The sequence below is a fragment of the Eurosta solidaginis genome, chromosome 1 (genome assembly GCF_040869045.1).
Source record: "Eurosta solidaginis isolate ZX-2024a chromosome 1, ASM4086904v1, whole genome shotgun sequence".
NCBI classification, from domain to species: domain Eukaryota; kingdom Metazoa; phylum Arthropoda; class Insecta; order Diptera; family Tephritidae; genus Eurosta; species Eurosta solidaginis.
The window spans coordinates 297,569,265-297,596,428 of NC_090319.1; the positions used below are offsets into that span (position 1 = coordinate 297,569,265).

Genomic DNA, 27,164 nt, shown 5'->3' on the forward strand with positions numbered 1-27,164 from the left:
GTGCTCATTACAATCCATTTCGCAGTGAAAAAGTTAACGTGCTGGTTGAAATTAGCTAATTGGAAAAATATTAAACAATTGTGTTTTAGGTAGAAAGTTTTTCTGCAAAGAAATTATTTATTAAGGTAGTCCATTTATTACTTCCATCTGAAGGATCGTGGGCACCAAAAATGAAGTATTTCATGCTGTTCGGATTGCTGCTTTTAGCAGGTTAGTTTTTCCTGATTCAACTAAATTCGTGTGTGTGCCGGCAAAGGCACAAAGAAACTACTGAATTTGTATATACATATATGTACATGCCTAATTGCTTAATATTAAATAATTTATTACATGCAGGCATCAGTGGCATTTATGCAAATGAAAACAAAGAAGATGTGGACAAAACTGTTGATCTTGATATAGGTTCCTTCAAGGAAGGTTCTAGAACAGGTAAGATTTGAAAACGTTTCTTTATACACATCTTGCATGTGGTCCATTGTATCAATTTGGCCGTTTGCTAAATCCGGCTTCGTGGCGTTTTTTGTACACGTCATGCGAGCAATGCACAAATTGGGCTGTTGGTGCTCGGATTTTTATTTTGATAACAAGCAAATGTGTATGCATATTAATAAGTCGATAAGTATGTAGATAACCTTTTAATAGACATCTTTTCTTAAATTGTAATATACCTATGAACACTCGTTTTTGCTTTTTTAGATGCTGAAGCACTCAAACGTGAAGAAGAAGCAATTAAATTGGATAGTCCGAGTGTGGCTCAAATGAAGGAGGCCCGCGAAAAGGTATGTATTCTTTGTTACTCCTGTTGCTCCTTTTGAGAGTTGTAATGATAGACTATTCAGAAACGTTTGCAGCCTTTTTAGTGCTGAAGTTGATCACGGGACCTCATTCAGATATTTTAAAGACAATCCCTCGATTTATTACTGTAGGTATGCCATGTTGTTGTTGTTGGTGTTGGTGTTGTTGTTGTTGTTGTAGCTATATGGTTGCTCCCTGAAGCCTCTGGGGAGTGTTATCGATGTGATGGTCCTTTGCCGGATACAGATTCGGTACGCTCTGGTAACACAGCACCATTAAGGTGCTAGCCCGACCATCTCGGGAACGATTTATGTGGCCATATTAAACCTTCAGGCCATCCCTCCCTCCCCACCCGCAAGTTACATGAGGACCTTGGGGTCGCCGGAGCCTCGTGTGTTAGTGAATAGGTGAGGTTGACAATTGGGTTTGGAGAAGCTATATATTGCGCTGGAAACCTGAAGGGTTGCCTACACAGCCCCTTGAATCTGATATTTTAGTCGCCTCTTACGACAGGCATACCTACCGCGGGTATATTCTGACCCCCTAACCCGCTGGGGTGTAGGGACGCCATCATTTAGTTTGTCGATTAAGTTGGGTACGATAAAAAGCTCTAGGCGATTTTTTTAACGATTATTAAAAGAAACACGTGCAGTTATCGGGATATAAATTTGTGTGCTGGCCGAACCATTTTGGGCACGACTTCATATGACCACGTGGAATCTTAGAAGCCATCCCTCCTCGCCCTGTGGTCGCTATTATCACGCCTGCTAAATATATGTATGATACATTCATATTTGTAACAAGATTCGCCTCGAGTGAAACAAAAATATTGATGGGAATTACAGGCCCACGGACAAAATTCCAGTTCGGTCTAAGCTTTTCGAAAAGTGACAGAAACTATCCTTTGTGGTAAAGAACATCACTTAGCCCCACCACCATGTTGATGGAGTACACCGACTTCTCATGCACCTAATAATCTAGGTGACTGGTGTTCTGCCTACAATACCTTCCGAAATCAAAAAAAGGATAAGCATTCCCGATAGCTTTTATTTTTCATATTATTAAATCTTAAGCGTACAGTTTGCCTTAGCTTTTTGGTATTGAATCTGGGTGTCGTTTTGGATTCTAACTTAAAATTTGCAAACTTTACGCTTCCAGTTACAGTTATCTAGATTTCTTTCGTAGAAATTTAAAGCGACTTTAGGGAACTTTATAACAGAAAAAACCCCACACATCTCTTCATGTCGTTATGGGAACTTCCGTTTAAGCTTTGAGAAAGATTGCGATTTACAAAAATAGGTTTTAATTTTGGGTTTGGTCACATTGGCTTCCGTAGTTTGATTAGGGTGCAATTGTTGTCGTTTTCATGAGACCAAGTCAAAAAAACTTCCAATGCCGGTAATGTGTTTCAGAAAAGCTTAGTGCGCTTCCCAAGGCAGTCGGTTCTATGTACCGGAGCGACTCGGGATTTTTCCCGACCAAGGACTGTCATTTCAGTGTGACCCCATTTAATTTGTTGCGTCCCTCCCACAAATTGTCATCCTCCCAGCAGCTCCTTGCAGCAGGACTGCTCCATACTCTCTTACTCCTCTTACATGGAATCCAATCCGGGTCCGTCTCCTGACCCCGGTCCTGAGAAATGGTTTTGCTGCATCTGCCGGAAAAGAATCTTTTTAGGACGGTCATACTCTGTTCAGTGTGTCTCGTGCAAGGGATGGTTGCATCGGACAGGTTGTTCTGGGCTTGATCCCAAAACCCGACGTCCACGTAACTTTTATAAATCTTTTGTGGGTCCTTGCTGTTCACGCCCAAGGGCGTCCCGTAGTCTACGCCTAAGCGCCCCCACTACCTTCCAGCGGCCCCACTGCTCAGCAAGCCACAACAAGTACCCGCTGCTGCTCGCGCCTCACGGCGCCAACAACTCAAACAGCTGATACCACTCATAACTACTACCTTCGTAGTAGAGTTGGTAGCAATGCTGAGCATCAGCCCCTGCCCCCGTCTTCTCCCCCCCTCTTTTCCGGCAGCAATCGTGCAGGTCAGGGAAACAGACTCTTAGTCCCTACCTCCGTTTGCACCGTCTGCCAGCACAGAATATATAGGTTTGCGACATCCGCCCAATGCAGCTCCTGCCTTGGGTGGCGCCACTTTCCTAGATGTTCTGGTCTCCATGACGGCAACCCCCCGACGGGTTTCATCGCGCCATGTTGCCAGGTCGCAAACCCAAATCATCCGGGTACCCCAATGCTTTCCCAAGGACGCCCAGTCCCAGGGCCACAACAGCAATTGCGTCCTGGCCTTCCACAACCCAGGCGTAGTCACCCGTCACTTACCCCCAGAGTGGCGGCGTCTCCCCTCATGCACTTCAGAATTCTGCAGTTAAACTGTAATGGAGGCGGCACAACATCCGCATTGCTGCGATTCAAGAGACTAAACCACAGCAAGATCTGCATTGCAAACCTGCTCTGGGTATAATGTCCACAGGAACGACCGCGAGAGCGGAAATGGAGGCGGCCTCGCGTTTATCATACACCACTCTGTGCAATATTATATATTTGATCCTGGCATCGACCGCAGGGACTGTCTTAGAACGTCAAGGCCTATCTGTCCGGTCAGGCGATGCAAACCTAGAAATCATCAACATCTACATCCCTCCTGCCACCTGTTGCCCCAGTGGATACCGCCCTAATATCAGGGCCTTACTCACTGGCAACAATCGCATTATCTTAGGCGATTTCACTGCCCATCATGATCTATGGCATTCAAACTTGCGGGCGGACAGTAGGGGTGAGATGTTGGCGGATCAAATAGAAGAAACGACGTTCTGCACAATAAACGGGGACGCCCCCACACGTATGGTAGGAAGCTGTCACAGCTCGCCAGATATCTCAATCGTGAGCGCAGAACTCGTAAACTGCGTCAACTGGCAGCCGATGGTAACATTGGCATCCGACCACCTGCCCATTCTTATTTCGCTCGAGCGTACCGCCGACTTCATCTTCACCGAAAAGTGCACTTTCATAAACTTCAAAAAAGGAAAGTGGGAAGAATATAAACCTTTTACAGACAACCGCTTTGCTGCCCTCCCTATCCCGACTGATGCCCGCCAAGGGGAGCGCGTCACCAATCACCATCACCGCTAAAGAGGTTGAGGACGCCATTGGTCGCGCTAAACCATCCAAAGCAGGAGGCCCAGACGGCATAGCCATGCCGATGCTTAAAAGCCTAGGGAAAGAGGGTTTCAAATATTTAGCGCATGTCTTCAACCTGTCTCTTTCCACCTTTGTCATACCCGAGAAATGGAAAATGGCCAAGGTGGTTCCGCTAATAAAGCCTGGGAAACCAGCTAACATAGGTGAGTCGTATCGTCCGATATCTCTCCTATCGCCAGTGGCAAAGACGCTTGAAGCCATCTTGCTCCCTTATTTCCAAGCAAATTTGCAGCTAGCCCCTCATCAGCATGGCTTCAGAAAACTCCATAGCACTACCACCGCGCGCGAGAATACTCCCCATCAGGGAGAGAAATGAGATGCTGACCAAACAGTTCCTGTTGAATACCCAGAAACCTGGTCATTCCAACAGACATCTGATTGATGAACCAGCACCGCCTAGGGGCTTAAGGAGTCATCTCCGTAAGCATTTTGAGGAAATACGGCACCTGAGAACCCAGTCGTATGAAGCGAAAAAACACAAGCAGGTCCTTGGTGAACTCCATAAACAGGCGTCGGACCTTTATGCCGGGAATTGCCCGGTGAATCCAATACATAAAGAAAAGTATCCGAAACTCGCGGAAGAGGAACGCATACTCCCCAGGGAAACGCGTGTCACTCTCGCTCAACTTCGTTCTGGATACTGTAACAGGTTAAACTCTTACCTATCCAGAATCAACCCCGACATACAAAATGTATGCCCCGCTTGCAATGTGTCCACACATGACACCAACCATCTCTTTAATTGTAATGTGGAACCAACGCCTCTAACACCCCTTTCCTTATGGTCGACCCCTGTTGAAACGGCAAGTTTCCTTGGACTCCCGTTAGAGAATATTGATGACAATTTGTGATCGGTCGCGGCTATTAGGTGGGGTGAGCATTGCTACAACATGTGTCAACAAAGCTTTCTGGAAATTGCCTTGCTAAAATATATAGAATTGTTGCGCAGACCTTCCTTTTTATTCTCGCGGCCTTCATTGCCTTTAGCCTGCTTTTACTTCACTCCACATTATTAAAAACTAACAAATTTCTGCATCTGGCCCTCTCCTTGCAGGCCGAAAAATTCACATTCCAAACGGAGGTAAATCGCATGATGAAACTCATCATCAACTCGTTGTATCGCAATAAGGAAATCTTCTTGCGTGAATTGATATCAAATGCTTCTGATGCTATTGATAAGATACGCCTATTGGCGCTTACAAATAAAGGCGAATTGGATAGTAATCCCGAATTGAATATACGCATAAAAGCGGATAAAGAAAATAAGGTGCTGCATATTATGGATTCCGGTATTGGTATGACGCATCAAGATCTCATCAACAATTTGGGTACAATTGCCAAATCTGGCACAGCCGATTTCTTATCAAAAATGCAAGATGCCACAAAACCCGATTCTGGTGGACAAGATCTCAACGATATGATTGGACAATTTGGTGTTGGTTTCTATTCCGCTTTCTTGGTAGCAGATCGTGTTGTTGTAACAACGAAACATAATGCTGATAAACAATATATTTGGGAATCAGATTCGAATAGTTTTAGTATAGTCGAAGATCCTCGTGGTGATACTATTAAGCGCGGCTCAATTATATCATTGTATTTAAAAGAGGAAGCACAAGATTTCCTTGAAGAAGATACTGTACGCGAATTAATACGCAAATACTCACAATTTATCAATTTCCCAATATTAATGTGGTCAAGCAAAACCATTGAGGAAGAAGTGCCAGTCGAAGAGGAAACAAAACCAAAATCGACTGAGGAATCTAAAGATGCTGAAGATAGTTTGGAAGATGGTGATGAAGATGCAAAAGTTGAGGAAGCTGAAGACAGCAAACCAAAAACGAAAAAGGTCTCAAAAACTGTATGGGATTGGCAATTGATTAATGAAAGCAAACCAATTTGGACTCGTAAACCAGCCGATGTTACTGAAGAAGAATATACTGAATTCTATAAGTCCCTAACCAAAGATAGCGATAAAGCTCTAACGCATACACATTTTGTTGCTGAAGGTGAAGTAACTTTCAGGAGTTTATTGTACATACCAAAAATACAACCATCTGAGTCGTTCAATCGTTATGGCACTCACTCTGATAATATTAAATTGTATGTACGTCGCGTTTTCATCACGGATGAGTTCAATGATATGATGCCAAAATACTTGAATTTCATTCGTGGTGTCGTCGACTCCGACGATTTGCCTTTGAATGTATCACGTGAAACTCTGCAACAGCATAAACTAATTAAAGTAATCAAGAAGAAATTGGTACGCAAAGTACTCGACATGATGAAGAAGCTCGACGAGGATACCTACAAACAATTCTGGAAGGAATACTCCACAAAGTAAGTGCAGTATATTGATCGCCATTCATATATTTATGAACAGTAGTGCCAGTTTTAAACTTGATGTTACTATTTATAATTCACAAGTACAAAGTAGTATCGCTTCCCAAGCCAGTCGGTTCTATGTACCGGAGCGACTCGGGATTTTTCCCGACCAAGGACTGTCATTTCAGTGTGACCCCATTTAATTTGTTTCGTCCCTCCCACAAATTGTCATCCTCCCAGCAGCTCCTTGCAGCAGGACTGCTCCATACTCTCTTACTCCGGGAAGGCATCGAATCCAATCCGGGTCCGTCTCCTGACCCCGGTCCTGAGAAATGGTTTTGCTGCATCTGCCGGAAAAGACTCTTTTTAGGACGGTCATACTCTGTTCAGTGTGTCTCGTGCAAGGGATGGTTGCATCGGACAGGTTGTTCTGGGCTTGATCCCAAAACCCGACGTCCACGTAACTTTTATAAATCTTTTGTGTCTCCTTGCTGTTCACGCCCAAGGTCGTCCCGTAGTCTACGCCTAAGCGCCCCCCACTACCTCCCATCAGCCCCGCTGCTCAGCAAGCCACAACAAGTACCCGCTGCTGCTCGCGCCCCACGGCGCCAACAACTCAAACAGCTGATACCACTCATAACTACCCCTGTCTTCTCCCCCCTCTTTTCCGGCAGCAATCGTGCAGGTCAGGGAAACAGACTCTTAGTCCCTACCACCGTCTGCCAGCACAGAATATATAGGTTTGCGACATCCGCCCAATGCAGCTCCTGCCTTGGGTGGTGCCACTTTCCTAGATGTTCTGGTCTCCATGACGGCAACCCCCCGACGGGTTTCATCGCGCCATGTTGCCAGGTCGCAAACCCAAATCATCCGGGTACCCCAATGCTTTCCCAAGGACGCCCAGTCCCAGGGCCACAACAGCAATTGCGTCCTGGCCTTCCACAACCCAGGCATAGTCACCCGTCACTTACCCCCAGAGTGGTGGCGTCTCCCCTTATGCACTTCAGAATTCTGCAGTTAAACTGTAATGGACTAACTGGGAAGATTACGGAGATAGTCGATTTCATGAAGCGGCACAACATCCGCATTGCTGCGATTCAAGAGACTAAACTCACAGCAAGATCTGCATTGCAGACCTGCTCTGGGTATAATGTCCACAGGAAAGACCGCGAGAGCGGAAATGGAGGCGGCCTCGCGTTTATCATACACCACTCTGCAATATTATATATTTGATCCTGGCATCGACCGCAGGGACAATGTCTTAGAACGTCAAGGCCTATCTGTCCGGTCAGGCGATGCAAACCTAGAAATCATCAACATCTACATCCCTCCTGCCACCTGTTGCCCCAGTGGATACCGCCCTAATATCAGGGCCTTACTCACTGGCAACAATCGCATTATCTTAGGCGATTTCAATGCCCATCATGATCTATGGCGGTTACTGTCCAGTAGGGGTGAGATGTTGGCGGATCAAATAGAAGAAACGACGTTCTGCACAATAAACGGAGACGCCCCCACACGTATGGTAGGAAGCTGTCACAGCTCGCCATATATCTCGATCGTGAGCGCAGAACTCGTAAACTGCGTCAACTGGCAGCCGATGGTAGCATTGGCATCCGACCTCCTGCCCATACTTATTTCGCTAGAGCGTACCGCCGACTTCATCGTCACTGAAAAACGCACTTTCATAAACTTCAAAAAAGGAAAGTGGGAAGAATATAAATCTTTTACAGACAACCGCTTTGCTGCCCTCCCTATCCCGACTGATGCCAGCCAAGGGGAGCGTGCCTTCCGTAAGGTCATTGAATCCGCCTCGGCACGTTTCATTCCCGCCGGGAGAATTCCCGAAATCCGGCCCACTTCCCGGCCGCAAACTTAGCGAGAGAACGTGACCTTATAAGACAGCTTGATCCAGGCGACCCCCAAATAAGGGATATAAACCAACGCATCAGATTGCTTGTGGATGAACACAAGCGGGCGAAATAGGAGGAGCACCTAAGAGGTTGTAACCTCTCTACCAGTGTGGGTAAACTTTGGTCCACCGTAAAGTCCCTATCGAATCCGACTAAGCACAAAGACAAAGTTTCATCGCCTTTGGCGACAAAGTGCTGTCGGATGCGAAAAAATGCGCGAGCGCTTTCTGCCGACAATATATAATGCATCCTACGGTCGACAAAGATAGACGGAGAGCCAATAGACACGCACATAAACACAAATTCAGCGCGTCACCAATCACCATCACCGCTAGAGAGGTTGAGGACGCCATTGGTCGTGCTAAACCATCCAAAGCAGTGGGCCCAGACTGGCTATGCCGTCTGCCGATGCTTAAAAGCCTAGGGAAAGAGGGTTTCAAATATTTGCGCATGTCTTCAACCTGTCTCTTTCCACCTTTGTCATTCCCGAGAAATGGAAAATGGCCAAGGTGGTCCCGCTACTAAAGCCTGGGAAACCAGCTAACATAGGTGAGTAGTATCGTCCGATATCTCTCCTATCGCCAGTGGCAAAGACGCTTGAAGCCATTTTGCTCCCTTATTTCCAAGCAAATTTGCAGCTAGCCCCTCATCAGCATGGCTTCAAAAAACTCCATAGCACTACCACCGCGCTAAATGCCATTAGCACCCAGATAAATTGCGGTTTAAATCAATACCCCCACCATAGAACAGTACTCGTAGCGCTAGACCTATCAAAAACTTTTGATACGGTCAACCATGGCTCGTTACTGCAAGACCTGGAAGGGTCTACCCTTCCCCCATGTCTTAAAAGGTGGACCGCAAATTATCTGGGTGGTCGGCAGGCATCGGTGCAATTTAGAAACGAAACATTAAAACCAAGGAGAATTAAACAAGGGGTGCCACAGGGTGGTGTCCTATCCCCACTTTTGTTTAATTTCTACATATCTGAGCTACCTTCACCACCGGAAGGAGTCACAATCGTTTCCTACGCCGAGGCGCTATGCAATAAAATAAACGGCTACCTCCCTGATCTCTCCAGTTTTTTCGCCTCGCGACCTTATTTACAACATGGACGTCCCAAATGTCGACCATTTTGAACATCCACGTCGATGGCACTACGCTACCGACTGTCCTACACCCCAAAATCTTGGGTGTGACGTTTGATCAAGGTCTACATTTTGGTGAGCACGCAGCCGCAATTGTTCCGAGAATTCAGAGCCGTAACAAAATCCTCAAATGGCTGGCAGTACCTGGGACAAAGATAAAGAAACGCTCATGACTACATACATAGCAATTAGCCAGCCGATTACGTGCTACGCGTCACCCATATGGTCGCCAAGCCTAAAAATTACCCACTGGAAGAAACTACAGGCCTGCCAAAATACTGCTCTCAGAATCGCCACGGGCTGTCTTCTTATGTCTCCATAACACCATCTGCATAATGAGGCGAGAATACTCCCCATCAGGGAGAGAAATGAGATGCTGACCAAACAGTTCCTGTTAAATACCCAGAAACCTGGTCATCCCAACAGACATCTGATTGATGAACCAGCACCGCCTAGGCGCTTAAGGAGTCATCTCCGTAAGCATTTTGAGGAAATACGGCACCTGAGAACCCAGCCGTATGAAGCGAAAAAACACAAGCAGGTCCTTGGTGAACTCCATAAACAGGCGTCGGACCTTTATGCCGGGAATTGCCCGGTGAATCCAGCACTTAAAGAAAAGTATCCAAAACTCGCAGAAGAGGAACGCATACTCCCCAGGGAAACGCGTGTCACTCTTGCTCAACTTCGTTCTGGATACTGTAACAGGTTAAACTCTTACCTATCCAGAATCAAGCCTGATATACAAAATGTATGCCCCGCTTGTAATGTGTCCCCACATGACACCAACCATCTCTTTAATTGTAATGTGGAACCAACGCCTCTAACACCCCTTTCCTTATGGTCGACCCCTGTTGAAACGGCAAGTTTCCTTGGACTCCCGTTAGAGGATATTGATGACAATTTGTGATCGGTCGCGGTTATTAGGTGGGGCGAGCATTACTACAACAACAACAACAACAAAGTAGTATCTTACGATATGATTACAAATACAGATACGTGAATAAATTAAGAGTTCATACATTGTAATTTTATGTAAAACAATCATCTTTAAATTTTTGTGTTACACTTATTTCAGCATTAAACTCGGCGTCATGGAAGATCCTACCAATCGCGCGCGTCTTGCCAAGTTGCTACGCTTCCAATCGTCCAATGGCAAGGAATTAACCTCATTGACTGCATATGTTGAACGTATGAAACCGAAACAGGAATTTATCTTTTTCATTGGCGGTACAAATCGTGCTGAAGTAGAAAAATCACCATTCGTTGAACGACTACTAGCTAAAGGTTATGAAGTTATATACCTCATCGAAGCTGTCGATGAATATTGCATTTCATCGTTACCCGCATTCGAAGGCAAAAGATTCCAAAACGTTGCCAAAGAAGGTTTCAGATTGAACGAATCGGAGAAGAGTAAATTGAAATTTGAAGAATTGAAAACAACATTTGAACCCCTCGTTAAGTGGCTGAATGATGTGGCATTGAAGGATAAAATAGCGAAAGCGCTAGTATCAGAGCGTTTGAGCAATTCACCATGTGCACTCGTTGCGGGCATGTTCGGCTGGACCGGAAATATGGAACGCTTGGCAATGTCGAATGCACATCAAAAGTCGGATGATGCAGACCGTAAATATCATTCAAATCAAAGAAAGACTTTGGAAATCAATCCACGTCATCCACTTATACGTGAGCTTTTGCGCCGTGTTGAAGATGACGAAAATGATAGTACGGCCAAAGAAATGGCTGTTATGATGTTCCGTACTGCCACATTGCGTTCGGGTTTCATGTTGCATGAGACTGCTGATTTTGCGGATTCCATTGAGAGAATGATGCGCCAAACGTTGGGAGTTCCGTTAGATGAACAAGTTGTTTTGGATGATGATGATGATGAGGCCGATAATAATGATGAGGCCGATAATAATGATGAGGCCGATAATAATAATGGTGAGAATGATGAAGAATCACCTGGTATTGCTGGAAGCGAAGGAGATGATGGTTACTCATCACCAAAATACAATAGCGCACCAGATGTTGAAGATGAGGGACACGATGAGCTCTAAATTAGCGAATTTTAATATAAGTCCTTTTTTTTATAAATATAAAACGTATTTTGTAAGAATGGCAGACTGATTTTTTTTAGTTCGGCTGCTCAGTACATTCGCCAGCGCACTCCGTATCATGGGAAAGGGAGCATCCCATTCACATAAATATGCATATGTACATATGTATTTATGTAATTACTTTTATTGCAACTTTGAAATTGTAATAATAGCATTTATTAATTTCTATGTATGTATGATTAAAATGTATTATGATTAATAAAAGACTGGATTCAAACCCAGACTGGGCATTAAGACATGACAGGAGGAACAACAGAATTAAATACGGCAACTTGATCCATTCAATATATTCGTTTCTATTTACGTTTTTAAGGCGTAAGCGTGTAGAGTAGCGCATTTTAAAGGGAGGATTTTAGAAATGTAAGAATTTTTAATAAAATAGTTGAATTACATTTAATATAAAACTACATACTATCTATTTGTTACAGTGTAATAATGTAGAAGTAATCAATAACAAACTGCGTTTTACAATAAAACATTTCTCAAACATAAAAACTTGAAGTTGTCCATAACACAAAAAAACCTTATATTTTAAAAAATCCAACTAGAAAAACAATGGGAATGTACAATAAACAAAAAAGTTTTAAATTCGAAATCTCCAAAAATTTTAGTTGATGTAAAATTTGAATATTTAATGGGAACTAGAATTGGCCGCAGCCTAGTCAGAAATCTCTAATCTTGATATAATAACAGACGTCAGTTCGATTTTCATTTGTAATGTAACTGATTGGCGGGTATTAAAAAATTACTTTCTACACATTTTTAAGAAGTTTATATTAATATATATTGTGATTGTTGGAAAGAGGATGAATTGTTTAATTAATACAATCCCATAAAAGAATCAAAAATACCTCATGAAAATGTGTAGAAGCAATTTAAAATTACCCCTGTTGTTGTTGTAGCGATACGGTTACTCCCCGAAGGCTTTGGGGAGTGTTATCGATGTGATGGTCTTTTGCCGGATACAGATCCGGTACGCTCCGGTGACACAGCACCATTAAGGTGCTAGCCCGACCATCTCCGGAACGACTTATATGGTCACATTAAACCTTCAGACCATCCCTCCCTCTCCACCCCAAGTTTCATGAGGACATTACAAATAAATTGCACAGAAAGTATGAACAGACGTCTCTTATTATATCAATCCTCTTTGTTAAAACAGAATGAAGTGCGCAGAAGAGCATGCAGCATTTATAACCATGTTGTCTTTAGGAATAACCGCCCAAGTCCTATGCATAGGAGTTGGTTGTTATTTCTACGGACCATATAAAACTAAATATTGCATACTTTTCTGCGCACTTGATACTGTTTTAGATATTTTTGGCGATGGAGTTTTAGAGTTAGCGAAAGCTGGAATTTTGAGGCAGTGCAACTATTCGGCATACATTTGTTCAGCAACTTGCAGTTAGATTTATTTATAAGTGAAGCTTATATTAGCTTCACTTGTAGGTGCTAGGTGCGCAAAGAGACCCATCTAGCGGCAATTGTTGAAGAAGGCAGTGGTTAAATAACTCGCTACAAAACGAGTTGAGCTTAATAGCGGAGATACGAACTTCTGTGTTACGGCGTTTTCTTTAGTTTTTTTAAACTATATGTTATGTTAAATAACATTTTGATCAACACCTTTTTTACATCGTTTGGCAAAGTTCTGCCGATAAGTGGTAGTGTTTTTGTAGTAAATTTTTTTAATCCGTTGCAAAACTAGCACAGCTACACCGCGAGAATTCAATGTTCATGTCCAAGATTATACAACATTTTCAAACAACGAAATTAATTTATAACAGACAATTTTTTGATTTCCCTCGAAATTCTATGTTTTGGAAAGTTTTCACGATGTCAAGCATTAATCGATTAGGTATGTTTTAAGGAGGTTGATGAGTCGTTTAGTAAACAATTGTGAAGTTGGGTAGCCTTTTCTTATCATGCCCATACATTTTTTTTTAATTGAAGACCGTTATATGTAATTTGAGTTAGCGAATAGCATCTCTAAAAAACAAAGCTTCGATTTATGTTAGAGAAAACATTTTGATCAAAACGGGTCTAATCTATGAGTGTTTTGACACTGAATCGGTCTTTAGTACTTTACAAGATGTGCGATTTAAAAATTTCAACTTTTTTCTACTTCTGACATATATTATGTGGGTATAAACAATAGAAAGGATTCAAATAATACACTAAGGCGGCTCATTGCTGATCTTCTACATCCATATACTGCATCCACTTCATTTGTTCTTCTAAACGCGTAACAGCTTCGTTATACGAAAAATTGTACTTATCCTTGAAAATGTGAACCAGCCACTCAGGCATTAAGGCATTGGCAAATAGCGTAGAGTACTGTAAATAAAAAGAGGTAAAAACTTTTAAAAAGGAAGTAAAGATATTACGCCTTTATTCTCTATCTCCATTTTAAGTGGCAATATTACCTCGTAAAAATATTTTTTGTGAACAGTTAAGCTAGTTCAGAGGATGTTGTCCTTGAAGTTGTTTTTGCTGTAACCCCAAAAGCTCACCCCAAAAGCACTCCCCAAGAGTTAGAGGTGTAGGTAACCTATGATCAACCGCAAAGTCTCTCAAACCCGACTAAGCACAATGACAAAATACCCATCGCTTTGGTGCTATCGGATGCAAACAATTGCGGAACCGCTTTCTGCACACATTTCTCCGTCGAAAAATCCAGACGGCAGTCCAAAAGACACGCACATAAGCATAACACAGCGCGTCTCCTATTACCATCAACAGCACAGAGGTTAAAAAAGAAGCCGTCGAATATTCTAAATCATCTAAAGCAGTAGGCCCGTTCCTGAATGCCTCACAAATTGAAAATGGCGAGAGTGGTACCGCTTCTAAAGCCTGGCTAACGTAGGAGTTTCATATCGTATGAACTCTCCTATCGCCAGTAGTAATTTCACCATAAGCATGCGACTTGCCAATCAGCATGGCTTTCGAAAATTACATACCACCCCGCGCTAAATGTCATCAACACACAAATAAATTGCGAAATGAACCAAGACCCCATTATGAAACAGTACTCGTAGCGCTAGACTTACCAAAACCTTTGACACGGTCAATCACAGAACCTTGCTGCAAGACTATGAAGTGTCTACCCAATCTAAACCTCCAGCGGGTTAGGAGGTCAGGACATACCCGCGATAGGTACGCCTGTCGTAAGAGGCGACTAAAATACCAGATTCAAGGGGCTGTGTAGCGTAACCATTTCAGCTTGCCAGCGCGATATATAGCTTCTCCAAACCCAATTGTCAACCTCACCTATCCGTGGCGAATCCTATTTCACTAACAGACGAGGCTCTGGCGACCCCAAGCTTCTCATGGAACTTGGGGGTGGGGACGGAGTGATGGCCTGAAGTTTTAATGTGGCCATATAAATCGTTCCCGAGATGGTCGGGCTAGCACCTTTATGGTGCCGTGTTACAGGAGCGTACCGGATCTGTATCCGGCAAAGGACCATCACATCGATAACACTCCCCAAAACCTTCAGGGAGAAACCTTATCGCTACAACAACAACAACCCAATCCCCCCGCGGGTTAGGGGATCAGAATATACCCGCGGTAGGTATGCCTATCGTGAGAGGCGACTAAAATACCAGATTCAAGGGGCTGTTTAGCGCAACCCTTCAGGTTGGAAGCGCAATATATAGATTCTCCAAAGCCAATTGTCAACCTCACCTATCCGCGGCGAATCCTGTTTCACTAACAGACGAGGCTCTGGCGACCCCAAGCTCATAAGGAACCTAACATCAAAACCTGGAAGAATTAAACCAAATCCTCGACAACGTATATGCGGAAAATGTCGGCAATATTGCATACCCATGTCTATGACATTACGCATGTAGGTCACTACACCCAATAATACTGGGTGTGACGCTCGATCAGGACCTACAACCTTAACAAAATTATCAAGTACCTTACCGGCAGCATAGTCACAAAGCAATTGGCCGGCCGGTTGTATTCTACGCGTCTCCAATATAGTCGACGATCTTAAAAGAAAACCACTGTAGGAAACTGCAGGCCTTCCAAAATATCGCGCCGATTACTGCCACGGGATATCTTCTTATGTCTCCAGAACATCTTTTACACAGTGAGGCGAGAATGCTCCTCATAAAGGAGAGAAATAAAATGCTGAACAAACCGTTTCTGTTGGCCCTCAGAGACACCTAATAAAAGTCGTCATATGCCCACAGTTCCCGGTGGACCCAGTTCTCAAAGACAAATACCCTCAACTCGCATCTGGATACTGTAAAAGGTTAAACTCTTATTTATTCAGAATCAACCCCAACATACCCAATGTATGCTCCGCTTGTAACGGACATATTTAGTTTGTTACCGGAACGTACCGGATCTATATCCGGCAAATAACCATCTCTTCTCATAAGGGAGAGAAATAAAACGCTGAACAAACCGTTTCTGTTGGCCCTCAGAGACATCTACTAAAAATCGTCATATGCCCGCAGTTCCCGGTGGACCCAGTTCTCAAAGACAAATACCCTCAACTCGCATCTGGATACTGTAAAAGATTAAACTCTTATTAATTCAGAATCAACCCCAACATACCAAATGTATGCTCCGCTTGTAACGGACATAGGTATTTAGTCGTTCCCGAAATGGTCGGGCTAGTAACTTAATGTTGTTTGTTACCGGAACGTACCGGATCTATATCCGGCAAATGACCATCCCCAAAACCTTCGCTACAAAAACAAAAGCACCAACCATCATTTCAATTGCAATGTGGAACCAAAGCATCTTACACCCTTATCTCTTAGCAAGTTTCCTCGGATTCCAAGTTTCCCGTAAAATGATATTGACGCGTGAGTGATCGCAACTTTTGGATTGGGCGAAGCACTGCTACAACTAATTAAACAATAAGGTAAGAGGTGTTGTGGATACGGGAGTCCTTTCCCGGATATGAATTCGTAAGCTCAGGTGCCAGGCCGACTGCCGAGTGAACCAATTTTGCACCCCTCGCATCTTCGGGTCTGTATGTTTTAGTTGCCTTTTACGACTGGAATGTTCTACCGTGGGAATGATGTGAGGCCCTTAGGACCTAAAATATTGTGACGAATATTAGCAACAGTAAGGGATACTATCATCTCTAAGGCGATACTAAGCAGTCAATTGTATGTACATAAACAAATCAATGTCTACACATATGTACATACTAGCAGCGGAGAGAAAGGCACAGACACATGCATATATCTGAGATACTCACAAAAGTATGCAATCATCGGTGGAAGTATTAGTCACATATACAGGCGCATATGGCTATGCGAGAGGCTATAAACGTGCATCTGTAGTTTATAGCTGGTAAACAAGTAGTAAATTGTAGAAGAAGAAACCCCTTGAAGTATGCGAACGAGACAGCAGAGAGTATAAAAGGAGCGAAAGCTGAGTAAGCAGAATCAGTTTGATTTAAGCACGCTATTGGTTGTGAAGTCAAATGTTATTGTAAAGTACTTTCAAAGAAATCTAATAAAGGTAATTTTTGCTCGATTGGAGATTGGAGTTATTTATTCAACAGTTTAGCGATTCGAACGTTAGCAGAAGATTTGGAATAAGCGGAATTTCAGTAAATTGGTTACAATATTAAAAAAACAGAAATCTGGGTGGGGTCTGCCTATCTTACTTTAATATTATAGGTTTTATAAGGGATCAAAGGACAGATCATTTTTCAAAAAACATTAAACAGGATATATTTGGAAGAGCCAAGGTTGCAATATACAAATATTTTACATACCAACGAAGTGCCTTCTGTGTCTTTTTCATACACTTCACCAAGTTTGTGCATCATTTTATATTGCTTTGTATTGTCTATAAGTTCAATAACGGAATAATGATTAATGCCATTATAACCGGTAACTTTTGGCTTTGAGCGCAACTTATGGAAAACTTCATCCAGTTTATGCTTATATTTAGAAAAAGTATTTAAAATTTCATCAGTGGACATATCATTCAGCGATCTGTTATAAAACGGAATTATAAATTAAAAATTTCATTGGCATAACATAATAAATAAACAAATATACTACTCACAATATTTCAACCTTTTTTGGCACTTGTATTAAATCTTTTAATATATTCTCCATATTTTCATTAACTCTCATTTGTGCCTTTTCCCTGCGTTCATTCTCTGCAATTTCTTCGGGTGTTGGATAAACAATACGTTTTACAATGTTAGCGGAAGTTGAAGTCATTGTTCCTGCCGCCTCTGCTGCTTTAGTTTCTTTCGCCCGCGAGGATTTATTCGTTTTAGATGCACTTTTCGACGATTTAACTAATTCTTCAGGTTTCTTTTTACTCAGCCATTTACCCATGGATTGCTTCTCTTGCTGACATGTGCGTTCACTTTTCTTTTCACGCTTCCGTTTTTTTACCGAAGAGCTCGACGATGTTTGCGCCGAACCGGTTGTTATTTTGGGTGCCACAAGTTTAACTGGCGTCTTCTCAACGAAATCATCACTTTCAGAACCATCAGAACCAAAACATTTCCGCATGAGATCTTTTGATCGCTTGTTGGTCTTGAAATTTTCACTCCCAGCGGCAGATACTTCATAACGTATTGGCTTTACAGGTGAACGGTGCGAACGGCGTAGTTCTTTATTTGGCGCATCACCTTCATTTGACTTGCAGCTTGTGGGTTCATGTTTAAGTCTGGATTTCGCCTCGGATTTGGTTTCTGCGTCCTGTTTGTACTTCTCTTCGCTGCATTTGTTAGATTTGTCTAATTTCGGTTTCACGTATTCCTTTAAATCTATATTATCACTATCGTCTTGTGAAGTACTTAACTTAATGATTTCAGTAGGACTATCACTAAATTGTATATCCGATAGGGCGTTCTGAGCTTTTGATGTATGCCCTTTATCGCGCTTGTCTTTATTGTGTTTGTTAGGATGTCGACGATGCTTGCGCTCATCTCTATCTTCTTTTTTCTGGCCAATCTTAACTTCCGGGTCGTTTGATGAGGTGTGCTTTTTTATTGTTTTGCTGGGATCATTGTCGCGCTCATCTTCACTGGAATTGGCGAATATGTCTTTTTCTTTGTTTACCGTTGCGCCATTAGTTTTTCGAATACGTCTTGGTTTGTAGATTGGTGATACGCCAGGTGTCGACTGTAATTTAGTTGGCGTATATCGGTCTGGGTCATCGCTGCCCAAATCACATTTGACACTATTTGATGGCACATAAAGCATGCACGATGAATCTGCCGATGTGTTAACAGTCGATAGAGGCTCCGGCAGGTATTCCAAGTTTTCGGCAAAACCAAGGCATGGAGAGTATGTCTAGAAAAAATAAGGAGTTTATAGACAAAATTTCATTCATAATTTGCAACCTAGGGTCAAGAAGCCTGATACATAGTTTATCCAGTTCGCAACTGTTAAATTTTTAAAATAAAAATTGTAACCGCAAGCTTTTTGTTAAAAATTAAAAATAGAAACCAAAACGTTTTAAGCACAGAAGCCATTTTAGTGAAAAGCTGGTGCCATCCCAACTGCTGCTGGAGCCACGTCGTAAAAAACTTCGGAAAAAGTCTAGAACAGTGGTCGACTGCTGAAAAAAATTTTGTGAACAACGGAATTTGGACGGATTTAATTTTGAACCCATTTTTGAAAGCGCGGCCGATGGCCATCAACGCAGAAAGGTGTTCTGCGCAATACTATGAATCAAACCCCGGTTTTGAACGAATTACAATTTTTATTTTCCACCTCAGTCTTCGACTAACACTCAAAGCGAACGGTAGTCTACCTATTCAACAAAAAGTCGAATACACGATTTCTCTTTTGTGCTATATCCGCTCACCGTATACATAAATAAATACGCGAAACACGTGTCTTACTACAATTATTGAAGCAATATACCAGGAATATACAATGGGCTACCCATCCAATTCGGAAAAAACTCAATCAAATACCCCAAACTTTACGTGGGATAAAACGAAAAATTCCCAATTCATGAACAATGGCCCCATATACTTAATTATGACCAGAACAAACAGCAACGAAACACTGGAAAATATTTCACCTTTTCTTGTAAAAAAAGCCATCGATGCTACATGCGGCAGTGAAATAGAGGAGTGTAAAAAAACGCGAAGTGGTCAAATATTAATTAAAACTAAAAATAATCTGCAAGCCAACAAACTAACTTCACTAATAGCCCTAGACGACAACACAACAGTCGAAATTTCCGAACATAAAACCCTTAACCAAATAAAAGGTGTAATTTATTGCAACGCACTTAGGGGCATTCCAGAAGACTATATTTGTGCCGAATTGGAAAACCAAAACGTGACCGAAGTTAAAAAAATATTAAAGAAATTTAAAGAAGAAATTGTCGAAACAGGTCTCATAACCATCACATTTAGCTCTACAAATATGCCCTCTGACATCAGAGTAGGCTACGAAAAAATACCAGTAAGGCCCTACATCCACTTACCATTACGATGCAAAAATTGCCTTAGATACGGTCATATAGCAAAAATCTGTAAAAGCGAAAAAATCTGCCAAAATTGCGCCAACAACCATCACATCAACGAGTATAAGCAAGAGAAGTGCACCAACGAAGAAGCCTGCATAAATTGTATCAGACAAAATCTACAACCTGACCACACAGCAGTCGACAAAAAATGTCCAGTTTTCATAAAACAAAAAGAGATCCAGGCCATTAAAACTACCAAAAAAATTGACTTCAAAGCAGCCCTAAATATATACAACGAAAGACACCAGCAACACCCAACTATTTCTCGGAACCAAACACAAATAATAACCCAGCAAAACAACAAACCAACAGGAAAAAACGAAGTAAAATCTTCAAGCCACCTACAAAACACTACATCAACAAAACAACAACTTCCGCAACAAATTACTACAAGACGTAACCAGGTAGATTACTCCGACCTACCGGAACTAACAAGCGAATCCGATTGCGAGTCCGACGACCAACCAGATTTTCAAACATCCTTAAACAAAATCAAAACAACTAAGATTCTCCCAACAAAAGCTTCTAAACGACTTAAAGCGCAGCTAAAACGTGCACTCAACAGTAAAGAGAGAGACAATCAAAACAACAATACTAAAAAACAACTAAGAAAAAACACATAAACTAAATCTCCCTTCTTAATATCCTCTTCCTCCCCCTTCAATTCCTAACTTTCAACATGTCCACCAACATTTTACAATGGAACATACGAGGGCATACCGCCCTATATCCCCAAAGTCATGTGTAGCTAAATTGATGGACAAGATCACTGCCAACAGGTTATGGTGGTTCGTTAGCAATAACAAACCCATTCATGACAACCAAATAGGTTTCAAAAGAGGAAAGTCGATAACTGATGCTCTACTATATGTAGAGCACATGATTACCGACTCTCTCACAAAGAAAAACACGCATCTCTCATTTCATTAGACTTCACAAAAGACTCCGATAAAATAGGAATTCACTCTGTTATAGATCAATCATAGGAACAAGTGACACCACAAAAACGTCCACAATAATAATAGCAAACTGCCCAGCATACACAACGGTATACACAGCTGAAATGCTCGCAATTTTATCAACCATAAATTACACAAAGGAAAACACGCCATCTGCTCTGACTCCCGCTCATCTTTAAAAGCCATCCAAAACATAAACAACAACGAATTCTACCCAAACATTTAGAAGTATGCTCATAGGCTTATTTCCGAAAATAACTCTAATTTGGATCCCTAGACACACAAACATACCCGGTAACGAATACGCAGACGAAGTCGCCAAACTAGCTGCAACTTTACATCCACATGGTACAAATTAAATAACACAAGCAAAACTAACGTAACCCAGTTCCCAAACACAAATACCCATCAAACCCTATCTACGACTATGACTACGACTCGGACACACAAAGATCTCCCATCAATACATACTCAACAACAACCTTCCCAACACCTGCACTTAATGTAGAAATAACACCCCTCTCACAATAACACACACCTTCCTCTAATGCCCATCCTTTCATCATTCTAGAAGCCAGACTTTCCAATGCCTTAATCCAACCCACTTCCTTAATATTCCCTCCATACAAAATATAGAAGTAGTTATAAAATTCCTAAAAATACAAGACTCTATTTCCAAATCAAAAAAAAAAAAAAAAAAAACAAAAAAAAATCTCCTTTTATATTTACAACAACCAAACTCTCAATTACAAAATGAAATATATGTAAATTCAAGTATATATAAAATTGAAATTATTGAAATTTTCTTAACTTGTAATTCTAATTACAAGTTACAGCTTTTTATAATAATAATAAATAAATCTTTAATTATAAGTTGAGCCGATAGCCATAGCAGCTAGTGCTCTTTTCTCGTTAGTCTTAAAATTCATTTTAAGCCTAATATATAATAATAATAATAATAATATTTTCCACCTTCGGATTATTATTATGATACCGCCCTCCCACCCCCTAGATCCATGAGAGGTTCGGGGTCGCCAGAGCCTCGACTGTTAATGAAACAGGATTCGCACGGATAGCTGAGGTTGACAATTGTGTTTGGAGAAGCTATGTATTGCGCTGGCAACCTGAAAGGGCTGCGCTACACAAACCCCTTGAATCCGGTATTTTAGTCGCCTCTTACGACAGGCATACCCACCGCGGGTATATTCTAACCCCTAGCCCGCTGCGGGTGTTCTTCGGGGAGTGTTGTTGTTGTTGTTGTAGCAATGCTCGCCCCACCCAATAGGCGCGACCGATCACAAATTGTCATCAATATCCTCTAACGGGAGTCCAAGGAAACTTGCCGTTTCAACAGGGGTGGACCATAAGGAAAGGGGTGTTAGAGGCGTTGGTTCCACATTACAATTAAAGAGATGGTTGGTGTCATGTGGGGACACATTGCAAGCCGGGCATACATTTTGTATGTCGGGGTTGATTCTGGATAGGTAAGAGTTTAACCTGTTACAGTATCCAGAACGAAGTTGAGCAAGAGTGACACGCGTTTCCCTGGGGAGTATGCGTTCCTCTTCTGCGAGTTCTGGATATTTTTCTTCAAGTACTGGATTCACCGGGCAATTCCCGACATAAAGGTCCGACGCCTGTCTATGGAGTTCACCAAGGACCTGCTTGTGTTTTTCCGCTTCATACGGCTGGGTTCTCAGGTGCCGTATTTCCTCAAAATGCTTACGGAGATGACTCCTTAGGCCCCTAGGCGGTGCTGGTTCGTCAATCAGATGTCTGTTGGGATGCCCAGGTTTCTGGGTATTCAACAGAAACTGTTTAGTCAGCATCTCATTTCTCTCCCTGATGGGGAGTATTCTCGCCTCATTATGCAGATGGTGTTCTGGGGACATAAGAAGACAGCCCGTGGCGATTCTGAGAGCAGTATTTTGGCAGGCCTGTAGTTTCTTCCAGTGGGTGGTTTTTAGGCTTGGCGACCATATGGGTGACGCGTAGCACGTAATCGGCTGGCTAATTGCTTTGTATGTGGTCAAGAGCGTTTCTTTATCTTTTCCCCAGGTACTGCCAGCAAGGGATTTGAGGATTTTATTACGGCTCTGAATTCTTGGAACAATTGCGGTTGCGTGCGCACCAAAATGTAGATCCTGATCAAACGTCACACCCAAGATTTTGGGGTGTAGGGCAGTCGGTAGCGTAGTGCCATCGACGTGGATGTTCAATATGGTCGACATTTGGGGCGTCCATGTTGTAAATAAGGTCGCGGAAGATTTAGTCGGTGACAATGCCAGGTTTCGCGAGGCGAAAAAACTGGAGAGATCAGGGAGATAGTCGTTTATTTTATTGCATAGCTCATCGATCTTTGGGCCTGGGCCTGTGGCCATTATTGTGCAGTCATCGGCGTAGGAAACGATTGTGACTCCTTCCGGTGGTGAAGGTAGCTTAGATATGTAGAAATTAAACAAAAGCGGGGATAGGACACCACCCTGTGGCACCCCTTGTTTAATTCTCCTTTGTTTTGATGTTTCGTTTCTGAATTGCACCGATGCCTGCCGACCACCCAGATAATTTGCGGTCCACCTTTTAAGACATGGGGGAAGGGTGGACCCTTCCAGGTCTTCCAGTAACGAGCCATGGTTGACCGTATCAAAAGCTTTTGATAGGTCTAACGCTACGAGTACTGTTCTATGGTGGGGATATTGATTCAAACCGCAATTTATCTGGGTGCTAATGACATTTAGCGCGGAGGTAGTGCTATGGAGTTTTCTGAAGCCATGCTGATGAGGGGCTAGCTGCAAATGTGCTTGGAAATAAGGGAGCAAAATGGCTTCAAGCGTCTTTGCCACTGGTGATAGGAGAGATATCGGACGATATGACTCACCTACGTTAGCTGGTTTCCCAGGCTTTAGTAGCGGGACCACCTTGGCCATTTTCCATTTCTCGGGTATGACAAAGGTGGAAAGAGACAGGTTGAAGACATGCGCTAAGTACTTGAAACCCTCTTTCCCTAGGTTTTTAAGCATCGGCATGGCTATGCCGTCTGGGCCCACTGCTTTGGATGGTTTAGCGCGACCAATGGCGTCCTCAACCTCTCTAGCGGTGATGATAATTGGTGACGCGCTGAGTTTGTGTTTATGTGCGTGTCTATTGGCTCTCCGTCTATCTTTGTCGACCGTAGGATGCATTATATATTGTCGGCAGAAAGCGCTCGCGCATTTTTTCGCATCCGACAGCACCTTATCGCCAAAGGCGATGGAAACTTTGTCTTTGTGCTTAGTCGGATTCGATAGGGACTTTACGGTGGACCAAAGTTTACCTACACCGGTAGAGAGGTTGCAACCTCTTAGGTGCTCTTCCCATTTCGCCCGCTTGTGTTCGTCCACAAGCAATCTGATGCGTTGGTTTATATCCCTTATTTGGGGGTCGCCTGGATCAAGCTGTCTTATAAGGTCGCGTTCCCTCGCTAAGCTCGCGGCCTCCGCCGGGAAGTGGGGCCGGATTTCGGGAATTCTCCCGGCGGGAATGAAATGTGCCGAGGCGGATTCAATGACCTTACGGAAGGCACGCTCCCCTTGGCGGGCATCAGTCGGGATAGGGAGGGCAGCAAAGCTGCTGTCTGTTGCAGATTTATATTCTTCCCACTTTCCTTTTTTGAAGTTTATGAAAGTGCGTTTTTCGGTGACGATGAAGTCGGCAGTACGCTCGAACGAAATAAGTATGGGCAGGTGGTCGGATGCCAATGTTACCATCGGCTGCCAGTTGACGCAGTTTACGAGTTCTGCGCTCACGATTGAGATATCTGGCGAGCTATGACAGCTTCCTACCATACGTGTGGGGGCGTCTCCGTTTATTGTGCAGAACGTCGTTTCGTCTATTTGATCCGCCAACATCTCACCCCTACTGTCCGCCCGCAAGTTTGAATGCCATAGGTCGTGATGGGCATTGAAATCGCCTAAGATAATGCGATTGTTGCCAGTGAGTAAGGCCTCGATATTAGGGCGGTATCCACTGGGGCAACAGGTGACAGGAGGGATGTAGATGTTGATGATTTCTAGATTTGCATCGCCTGACCGGACAGATAGGCCTTGACGTTCTAAGACATTGTCACTGCGGTCGATGCCAGGATCAAATATATGATATTGCACAGAGTGGTGTATAATAAACGCGAGGCCGCCTCCATTTCCGCTCTCGCGGTCTTTCCTGTGGACATTATAACCAGAGCAGGTCTGCAATGCAGATCTTGCTGTGAGTTTAGTCTCTTGGAGCGCAGCAATGCGGATGTTGTGCCGCTTCATGAAATCGACTATCTCCGTAATCTTCCCAGTTAGTCCATTACAGTTGAACTGCAGAATTCTGAAGTGCATGAGGGGTGACGCCGCCACTCTAGGGGTAAGTGAGGGGTGACTACGCCTAGGTTGTGGAAGGCCAGGACGCAATTGCTGTTGTGGCCTTGGGACTGGGCGCCCTTGGGCAAGCATTGGGGTACCCGGATGATTTGGGTTTGCGACCTGGCAACATGGCGCGATGAAACCCGTCGGGGGGTTGCCGTCGCGGAGACCAGAACATCTAGGAGAGTGGCACCACCCAAGGCAGGAGCTGCATTGAGCGGATGTCGCAAACCTATATATTCTGTGCTGGCAGACGGTGCAAACGGAGGCAGGGACTAAGAGTCTGTTTCCCTGACCTACACGATTGCTGCCAGAAAAGAGGGGGGGGGGGAGAAGAAGACGGGGGCAGGGGCTGATGCTCAGCATTGCTACCAGCTCTACTACGAAGGTAGTAGTCATGAGTGGTATCAGCTGTTTGAGTTGTTGGCGCCGTGGGGCGCGAGCAGCAGCGGGTACTTGTTGTGGCTTGCTGAGCAGCGAAGCTGCTGGAAGGTAGTGGGGATACGCTTAGGCGTAGACTACGGGACGCCCTTGGGCGTGAGCAGCAAGGAGCCACAAAAGATTTATAAAAGTTACGTGGACGTCGGGTTTTGGGATCAAGCCCAGAACAACCTGTCCGATGCAACCATCCCTTGCACGAGACACACTGAACAGAGTATGACCGTCCTAAAAAGATTCTTTTCTGGCAAATGCAGCAAAACCATTTCTCATGACCGGGGTCAGGAGACGGACCCGGATTGGGGTCGATACCTTCCCGGAGTAAGAGAATATGTAGCAGTCCTGCTGCAAGGAGCTGCTGGGAGGATGACAATTTGTGGGACGGACGAAACAAATTAAATGGGGTCACACTGAAATGACAGTCCTTGGTCGGGAAAAATCCCGAGTCGCTCCGGTACATAGAACCGACTGCCTTGGGGAGTGTCCTTATCGTTAATACAACAACAACAACAACAACCCCTGTTGTAGACTATTACCACTACGGAACTTCCAGTCTCCTACTATTTCTTCAACATAAGTGGCACAAGCACATCAATTATCTTTTGGAGAACAGGAAAGCCATCTGAATCTAGCCGTTATAGTACATCGGAAAAACTATAAGCCTTTTACAATTTTCGCAACAACAAAATCCAAATGCATTGAGATATTTATAATCTATTCTAATATACTCACATCTCTTTTTGGTGACACACATTTCTTTGTACTAGGTTGACGTCGTATTGAAAATTCCAGAGCTAATGTGCTGTCTTTCCTTTCAAACGTTATGTATCCCAAACATTCTAGTAACGTTTTAACAGATGTGGCAGATTTCCTTACTTGTACGTCGACTTCTTCGTTCAAAGCAAATGTTTTTCCTTCGAACGACCCACCGCCACGTAACTTATCGGGTATACTTTCCACTATGGTTTTCAATTGTTCGTCAAAAGCTTTCCAATGATCTTTTTCAAACCAATGGAGATTTCGCTCTCCCTCCAGATCTGTTCGGCCGCTTGCTGGGCAGTCCAAATTGAGTTGGCACACAATTCCTTTGTCTTTATACTAAGAGGGAAAATTTAAATATGGATTTGAAATTAGAAAATAAATAAACGCTCACCTGACGCAATTCCAATAAGCAGGATTTAACAACACGCATTATTGCCAAAAAATAATTTATTTACTGCACTAAAGCCAGCATTGGAAAAATTGCATTTTACCCAAAAAAAAAAAAAAAAATAGCGCAAAATTCAAAACAATACCAGCGTTGTATTTTGCCTATTTCTAACTTATCTTTATCGGCTTATCGATAAGAAAAATAATCGACACTATTTTTTTCAAGTAATTATCGAAGATAAAAG

General features: G+C 43.1%; 2 protein-coding genes across 2 annotated transcripts; one reads left to right on the forward strand and one right to left on the reverse strand.

Moving 5' to 3' along the window:
- Window positions 1-11,999, forward strand: Gp93 (heat shock protein 90 Gp93). Its single transcript, XM_067761164.1, has 5 exons — window positions 1-210; window positions 337-429; window positions 697-779; window positions 5,062-6,344; window positions 10,463-11,999. The coding sequence occupies exons 1-5, from the start codon at window positions 171-173 to the stop codon at window positions 11,442-11,444; spliced, it is 2,481 nt and encodes an 826-aa protein (XP_067617265.1). The 5' UTR covers window positions 1-170; the 3' UTR covers window positions 11,445-11,999.
- On the reverse strand, window positions 11,854-27,066 carry LOC137237494 (uncharacterized). The gene is made up of 5 exons (XM_067761165.1): window positions 26,924-27,066; window positions 26,503-26,868; window positions 17,550-18,796; window positions 17,254-17,476; window positions 11,854-13,838 (listed from the first exon to the last, which is right to left on the reverse strand). The coding sequence occupies exons 1-5, from the start codon at window positions 26,960-26,962 to the stop codon at window positions 13,689-13,691; spliced, it is 2,025 nt and encodes a 674-aa protein (XP_067617266.1). The 5' UTR covers window positions 26,963-27,066; the 3' UTR covers window positions 11,854-13,688.
- Between the last annotated feature and the right edge of the window lie 98 nt (window positions 27,067-27,164).

Bases quoted from the DNA above. Each gene is read 5' to 3' on its own strand.
- Gp93 (XM_067761164.1), top strand. From the start codon at position 171: ATGAAGTATTTCATGCTGTTCGGATTGCTGCTTTTAGCAG. The intron at 211-336 runs GTTAGTTTTTCC...TATTACATGCAG, and splicing joins CGGATTGCTGCTTTTAGCAG to GCATCAGTGGCATTTATGCA. The intron at 780-5,061 runs GTATGTATTCTT...CTCTCCTTGCAG, and splicing joins TGAAGGAGGCCCGCGAAAAG to GCCGAAAAATTCACATTCCA.
- LOC137237494 (XM_067761165.1), bottom strand. From the start codon at position 26,962: ATGCGTGTTGTTAAATCCTGCTTATTGGAATTGCGTCAG. The intron at 26,869-26,923 runs GTGAGCGTTTAT...TTTCCCTCTTAG, and splicing joins GCTTATTGGAATTGCGTCAG to TATAAAGACAAAGGAATTGT. The intron at 13,839-17,253 runs GTATGTAAAATA...TTTTATTTACAG, and splicing joins ACACAGAAGGCACTTCGTTG to TACTCTACGCTATTTGCCAA.